We start from the raw sequence: 8,242 nt of genomic DNA on the forward strand, positions 1-8,242 counted from the left end.
ACAAATTATCAAAGAGATTACCCACACCATACCTATACATAGGGTGCATAAAAACACCGGTATATTTTTATATCATTTCATATGTATCATAACTACCTATACTGCAGCCTTTGATAAAATTGTTCCTCATAGAATGAGAAATTAGAATTACAAACAGTGTGGCTGCTCATTCGTTTGTTTCTCTAAAGAGAGCGAGGTGAGGGTTACGAGTGTGCTCCTTGATAAGGAAACTATAGTACCTAAACACAAACAGATCTACAAAATGTCAAGTTATGCAAAACTTCGCCAATATTTTCAATTTTCTTTTCAATTCCCAAAATTTCGTAGCACTAAAACCAAAACGTGTGCATTTTTTTCATTTAAAAAAATTAAAGATTTAGTCTCAGGAATTGATTTTTTTTTCAACCTAAATAAAAGGTCTGAAATTTCATAAGATAGGTAGGTACTGTAGGTATCTACTTATTTCGTAAAAAAAATTGCTTAGAAATGTTTCAATACCAATTACTTATTAATCAATTTAATGGATTTACTTCATTCATCAGTCGATTGCAACCAAGTAACCGAATAAAATTAAAACCAATAAGACAAATTTTAACCAGTAAAATGTATTCAATTCATCGCAGTTTTTTCGATTATTCGATTAAACAAAATAAAAATAGGTACCTACATGAATTTTTGGGAATTTCTTTTTTAATGAGAGGTAGTTAAGCTGATGCAAGTCACCACTCACTAATAAATTTCATTTAAATGTCACCTATCAACAAATTAATTGATTGAATTCAGTTGATCGAATTTTTTCAGAGATGGGCATTTGAAAAATGACGTTTTAGGAGTGAAAAAATTCAGTTGGAAGGGACGAGGAGACATTCCACCTAACAAAACCAGAATAATTAGAAGCAACTTAAATTTTAAAAGTTTTACTTCAATATAATTATAATGCAAATTTTTTTGGGGCTATTTTTTTTTTATTGTTACAAGTTTTTTGAGATTACTAAGCGGATTTAAGCAGGGAAAATTCGAAAAAATGACCAAGCAGAACATCTCATCATCTGACTTGGATATTTGAAATATTTTTATAGCCTCAGCCTCTATTTTAATTTTTCTGTTGTGCACATATTTCGTAAGAAAGGACCGTAAGGAACAAACTTACCTCATTTTTCCCTGTAATCGTAAAGTTCCAAGTTTCAGTAAATACTTAGAGAAAAATGTAGTTTTTATGAGCAAATTTACGAAATTTATGATTTTCTGCTATAAGTTTTGGTAGAGTTTAATATTTTCAGTCGAGAATCAAGGGAATTGGCATCTAAAAGTTAAAAGTTGATAATTTCATCTTTGTTTTTCCCTTCACTGAATAATTTTCTGCCGTTACACTGCTATGCCTTTTAGTCGAAAGATTTAACAAAAAACTATCGCACGCTTATTCCTACTTCTAGATATTTTATATTCGTTTTTCGCAAAAAAAATTTAAAAAAAAATAAAAATCACTGCAAGTCATCAATACCAGGAAATTCAACAACATAACGGTTCAAAAAAACGGGAACTTGGAAACAGCCTGAAGGGACAAACGTAAGTATGTAATCCTAGACTCATATATCTTGCTTAATTTCCCGCGACATTTACCCCCTTTGGCGTCGCACCCTTCGCAAATACCGTTTCATTCAGAAATACCACCCGCATCTTTTATCATTTCGGCAAAAATTGATTTCCTTCAGTGTAGCCATAACGTATGCTTGAAAAAAGAAAACATTTGAATTACAAATGAAGGAAAATTTTGCCCAATTAAGAATCACGTGCGATGAAAAATTGATATACTTGTTAGCATTTCATTTACGACCGTTCCAAGACGCAACAATACAAAGATTGCAATTTTTTTTCAACTTATACCTATTTATCGGACGACCTAGTTTAAAATGGCATCCTGTTGATAACTTCAACTCGGTTACGTTTTAAAACACTCTTCGGCACACACCCTACAGATACAACGTACTGTTTATGATTTTTGTCTTTTATCTATACAAGTTTGTAAATTGCATTCGTATTCGCTTATTAGGTCGTCACGATCTCGCGTGTTATTTTTAAATTTTTCATTTTCATCGTAATGTTTTACTAATGTAAGCTTTCCGGTAAAACTGCCACTAAAAAGACTAATTCGTATTGTGCCAAGTAAGAACGGTTACGATTTTATTAGCGTATCAATTTTTCCAAAGTAACATATTTTCGCTATAATCGAACGATCGTATTACATTTTTATAGCGAAAATTGACTAGATGATTTTATTAATTCAAATCATCCTCGTAGCAGAGTAATTTACATTTTAAATTCTTGTAAAAAAGAAAAAAATGAAAAAAATATGTTATCTTTTTCATAATGTTACCTATATAATTCCCGAGGTAATTTTTTTAATTAATATAAAATTATAATTCAATTAATTTCAGTTAGAATGGTATAAATAGCGAGTTTTATAAAATGACCACAACGGACGATAATATGAGCGACGACGTATTTATCGGTTCGGACGAAGAAAATGCTGATTTAGATGTACCAAAAAAAATCACCCCACATCCTTCTCCAACCGGATATCGAGATTACAAGCCACCGGTACACTTACTGAAAAGCTCACAAGAATGCCAATTGCTGCATAAAGTAAGAAGAATCAGAACAGCTTTTGCTTGGCGCTAATCATCATAAGGGTTAAGATGATTCTACTTTATTAGGAATGTTGTAAATCGCAAATCGCAATCGCAATAACCAAACTTAAAAATAAATTAAAATACCTACGTAGTTCCGGAATTACTCGTAGTAGTTACGTTCTGCTAAACATTTCCAAAAGGAATACGGTTTTCATCAATGCATTCAGCAGAATAAAAACATTCAACGTTCCACGAAGGTAATTCGATTAAATTATCAAATTAAATAGTATTGAAAACTGCGTAAAAATTAACAAATTTAATCAAAAGGTAAATGATAGGTAGTCATTTTCATCAAATTTCACAAATAAGTAAGTGCGTGTATGCCCTGGAAATGGTTGCTTACGATGTCATTCGTTAATTTTAAAATTTATTGGATATTTTCTAATTGAAGTTTACATGCTCTCTGTCTTATGGGGACGAGTAATGCAAAACTGTTTGATATTTTTGAGTCTCGATTTAAAGTACCTACCTATCTTTAAATTATTCCATCGCATTTTATTTTCAACTAGGTACATTTTTAAAAAAATTAAAATAATTTTGTTTTAGACGATTTTACTCGGAGATAGCGGAGTTGGTAAAACTACACTGTTGGTGAGATTCAACACGGGTCAATTTCAAACAGGAAATTTTTCTGCCACCGTTGGTATCGGTTTCACCGTGAGTAAACACAAATAGCATTTTTTTCTCTCCCAAATGATCCATAATATTTTGTTCGATGTGGTAGAAATATAACTATTAATTCTTTATAACGAATTTCGAGCAACAAAAACGAGAGCCGAAGCTAAACATTCGTACAGTTTCGAAACGGCGATGATAAAACCATCATTCATCAATAATTTTCGAACTCGCAGCGACAGCGAGCTTTATTAATCGCCTTAGAGTGTTTTCATAACAAGACAAATTCCATTGTTAATTAACTACCTATCTCGCGGAATAAGTAAAACTTCAAACAATGAAATTCGCTTTTATATTTCAAATTCTGTACCATTTCATCGAGTAGGTACAAAAGACGGTCTACAAAAGTTACCAACTCAAATGCTTCACAAACCTACTCGTAGATGTAACGCACGTCGAATAAGTCCTCCTACTTCTCGATAAACCTGTCAAGAATTTAGATAATCCTTCAGCGGTGGCGCAGTCGGGGGGAGGAGAGGGAATGAATAGAGTGATCGCTTTTCCTGTGACATCCGAAATGTACTGTAAAAAATCTTTGAAATATGGGCATTTTTTTCTTTTCTTTTATCTATTTTCTGAGTAAGGGGTTCATACCTACGTATTTTCGTGTTTTGAAAAATACTGGAAAAATGAAATATTTTGCATTTTTTCTCAGAGAACTTCTATTATTTTTAATGAGAAAATCTTGATCACGATGTAGTTCGGTAGACGAGCCTTCTTTTATCCAGCACAAAATTAATTGAGGAAAAATTTCAAATTTTTCTTAATTAGGTACCTTCCTATTACAAAATTGTATTAAAAAAAAACTGTACAAAACCTAGGTATTGAACTATTTTGGAACTGTCAACTTTCTTTGGTTCCAAATCAAAAACCTATAAGTTTTTGAGTTGGTAGGAAAGGATTTAAAAAATGATAAAACCAATGTGAGCATTTCATTTTAGACTCCTTTAATTTTTTCCAAGTTCTAGCTGGTCATAAAGCTCAGAAACAAAACTTTGAGTATCTTACCTACAAAACAAATACAAGTACATACCTTAGGTATTCAATTTTTTTTTCATCTTAAATGGTGTCATCTAATCTTTAAAAAAAACGAGGTTCACTTTACAGAACTTTGTTTGATATTATAAGCAAAATATGGAAAGTTCAACTTGAATGAATCAAAAAATTGAAATTTTTTGAAAATGAAGAGAAACAAAATTGTAAAACACAAAATTTTCCACCAAAGAACGTAATTACTTTTTTTAGAAGGTTCTTAGAAGCTTTTTGAACAACAATTTAAAACTTTGATCGTTCATGTCAAAAAATGTCGAATTTTTCATCACAAAAAATCAATTTTTAAGAAAAACAGAAGATTACATATGTAATTATGAAAAAAAAAACTGAAGAGAAACAAAATTATAGATTTTTTTAAAAGAGACTTCAGCTTTCAAGATATTTGAGCAGAAGTTGGAAAGCTCTACTTCATTGAATGTTTCACTTTTTTCTTTTTTCTGAAGCTTTTCATATTATTTATTCAATTTTCAAATGTTTTAGTCATACCCATAATTATTTCATTTTTTCAACAAAAGCTTGTAGGGGCCTCAAAGATGCAAAGCTCAAATTTCAAAATTTCATACTTTTTGAAATATTGCCAATTTTTAAGTTTTGTTCACTGTCCATGTTCACCTTGATTTGATGGCTAGGCAACACATTCATCTAGTATTTTTTCCAAGTGGAACTAATGACTTTCAGAATCCAAACCATTTAGCTGCACACCTCCTTTTCACAGGCACACTTCAAAAATCAGATTAGATAATAAGTACGATTTTTTCAGCGAAAATGAACTTTATGCAATAGACATTTCATTTTTATTGATAGATAAAATAGAAACTGGGCCATAGTGATTGTCAGTTTCCATTTTTTTCCACAGCTCATAAAGTGGAAAGAACAAAATTACTACCTCATTAAGTCATTATCATAAATAAAGCACTAGAAATTGATGAATGTAACGATTTTCGGTTATTAATATTCATTTTTTACGACGTATCCACCGTATGAAATATTAAACAAGCGAAAACGATTTTTTAAAGAATATTTTTGAAGATATGTAATTACAAGTAGGTACCTAAATCTAATTCGAGCCACCTTGATGAATTTTACATACCTTTCATTCAATCAATACTTTGTTATTCTTTAAAGGTACTATGTAGTATCTAATGCATACCTGCATTACTTCGTACTTAACTAAAATCTTGGAACACTTCTAAATTAAATCAGAAAATATCAGGCGGTTCAAATATTTATAATGTAAGTACCACATAATATGAGAAATCTTAAGAAGCAATAATTACTTAGATAGGTACTCATTTTAAAAAAACGAACATATGATTTTTCAAAATCCAAGTCTGACGAAGTACGACACGCCATAATTTTGAGATAATCAAGTAAACTTGACACAAAATTTCTATTATTTTTCAAAGCAATTTTCCCGACTTTCAAACAATTTTTTTCCATAGTTTGACCTGTTTTTCAGACTGACAACCCCGAGGTCCAGGGGGTCTTTTTCCTTCGGTGCCCGGCGTTCCTGACGGACCAGGAGGTCCAATAAATGCACCGGGCTTTTCTATATCACTCGGAGATCCCTACGCAGAATTTCAAAATTTTGAAGGATTTTTTTTGTCATTTTTTCATTTTTTTTCTCCTCTTTTGCATTTTATTTCGTATCAAAATACAATTTGATTACATTTTAAATAGAACTTAATGGAAATACCTTAATGCACATAAGCTTTATACAGGGGAAAAGAACGCGTTGAGATAAAATATTTTCCCAAAGAGCCATACTTTCGAACCATTTTACAACTTAGGCTTCCATTTACGTCTTCTCTAAGCAAAATTCCTTAAGGTAATGCTCAAATCAGATGGTTACCTCTCCTGCCTCAAATCGAAATTCTTTCCTCGAATGCGAGCTCTAGCAGCTAAATTTAATCTTGAATGATCTTTTAAGAAATAAAAAATTGTTTTGGCTATTTTCCGTTCTCACGGTTGTCTATACTATTCACAAATTTTCAGCTAAAAAAATACCAAAAAATAGGATTGCAATTTTTCAAAAATGAAAAACTATGTTACCTAACGAAATAAAAAGGTTTATAAAGTACCTACGCTATTTTTTTGAGTAGGTGGGTAACAGATCTGTTTACACGTTTTCATAGTGTAGGTATTCAAATTAAGTAATTTTCTTTCAGCAATTTCCATTAAAAATGTGCATCTACCGGAAAATTTAACCAAAGATGCCAACTATTCGATATTTATTTTCAACGCTGTTACAAGAATCACCTCAATTAAAATCTCAACTGTTCATGACACATCCGAGAAAAGAAAACTTTTGATAAGAAGGAATAATTCTTTGAAGTTTTTCTTCTGAAATAAAATACAGCTTTTTTAGCAACAAAAAAATTTAAATCGAATTGCGAACGAATATTTCATTTTCTTTCCTCACAACCAAAACATCGCCAGGGAAAAAAATTGAAGAGTAATCGAAAAACTTACACAAAGAAAATTTACATATTTATTAGCGACCAAGCGACCATTGCATTGGTTAACAATACTCGCAGGTGATGTTTAAATTTGAAATAAAGCTTTTAAAAATTTTCTTTCTATAAAAGCACCAAACGCAGGAAAGAAAGAAAATCCCGGCTTCGGACAAAAAAAAACTTTTTTGCACTAAGGTAGGTAATTTTAGTTGAAAATTGAAAATCCGCTGACCTTCTACACGTAAAAAACACCCGAGTAATTTCGTGTCGAGGTTTTTTTTTCATCTGGATAAATTCGAAGGATGAAAACGTCGGCTGAAATTTATCATCTTTTTACATTCGTTCGTATAACCTCAATATAATTAGGTACAACGTTTTCCCTCTTAAATCAACATGAATTCTGGTACACATTAATTTCAGTTAAGGAAACGTTTTTCGCAAATAAATCGAAAGTTCAAATAGGGCCATACCTACTTACATAGCACAAACAAATCGTGGAAAAGATGAAAAATCTTCTCTGATGAACTTGCTGAGTTAAAATATAGTTAGGTATACAATCTTTTAATGCAAACACGTTTACTGATTTTTTTTTCTCCTTCATAAATAAAAGTTACGATTTTAAGAAAAATACGAAAAAATTGACGTTTGATCAAATTAACCTGCGGATTTTTTGGGTTTTCAAGTTTTGCAAACATTACATAAAAATGAGCTCAAAAAGAAATTCAGCTCCAGTGTGGCCTTCTCGATAGATTCAGCATAAACTTTCAAAATCTGTTAATGCCGGTTCAAATACAAAGTTTTCTGGAGTTATTATTTTTGAAAAAAAATGAAGATTTTCGTTTCCAAAAAACGACAACGTAAAAATCTGAAATTTGAATTTACGCCTAAATCGACCGAAACGGTTACAAAAATGGCAAATCCTTAGTTTATGGGGGCTGAACTTGATTTTTGGCCCATTTTATGACAGATTTTCCGAAACTGCGAAATTCAAAAATCTAATCGAGGCTTTTGAACAACTCCGAAAACCACCAGAAATCAATTCTAGAGGTCAAAAGTAAAGTATACCTAAGCCTTTCAATCGGCCATCGACTCCATTTGATCAAAATATTATGACTTTTTATAAATGAATAACGAGCTAAATCAAATGTACGTTTATAAAAATTCGGCAAAAATAAAAAAAGGAAATTCAGCACTTTAAATCTGAACCCGAAAGCACATTTTTAGAAGCACATCTAATTTTTATTAGCCCGGTCCAAATATTTTCCCACCAGGTGGGATGCTTCCACCTGTATGGTCAATGGCGAAATATTCATCAAAAAGTATTTAAAGACAGTTTTTTAAAAAATCGAATCAGAGTGACATATTGAA

At 31.3% G+C, this 8,242-nt stretch overlaps 2 protein-coding genes across 4 annotated transcripts in view; one reads left to right on the forward strand and one right to left on the reverse strand.

The window, feature by feature from the left end:
• Nucleotides 1–8,242, reverse strand: part of WDR79 (WD repeat domain 79) — a 29,971-nt gene that overhangs the window by 736 nt on the left and 20,993 nt on the right. The gene's annotated exons all lie outside the window — the stretch shown is intronic.
• Nucleotides 1,809–3,347, forward strand: LOC135838480 (uncharacterized). The gene is made up of 4 exons (XM_065354129.1): nt 1,809–2,163; nt 2,436–2,643; nt 2,715–2,887; nt 3,237–3,347. The coding sequence occupies exons 2-4, from the start codon at nt 2,467–2,469 to the stop codon at nt 3,283–3,285; spliced, it is 399 nt and encodes a 132-aa protein (XP_065210201.1). The 5' UTR covers nt 1,809–2,163; nt 2,436–2,466; the 3' UTR covers nt 3,286–3,347.

Source organism: Planococcus citri, chromosome 3 (assembly GCF_950023065.1).
Source record: "Planococcus citri chromosome 3, ihPlaCitr1.1, whole genome shotgun sequence".
In the NCBI taxonomy this organism is placed as follows: domain Eukaryota; kingdom Metazoa; phylum Arthropoda; class Insecta; order Hemiptera; family Pseudococcidae; genus Planococcus; species Planococcus citri.

Coding starts and splice junctions, on each gene's coding strand:
- LOC135838480 (XM_065354129.1), top strand. CDS start 2,467: ATGACCACAACGGACGATAATATGAGCGACGACGTATTTATCGGTTCG. Junction 2,644..2,714: donor AATGCCAATTGCTGCATAAA/GTAAGAAGAATC, acceptor CTACTTTATTAG/GAATGTTGTAAATCGCAAAT. Junction 2,888..3,236: donor ACATTCAACGTTCCACGAAG/GTAATTCGATTA, acceptor ATTTTGTTTTAG/ACGATTTTACTCGGAGATAG.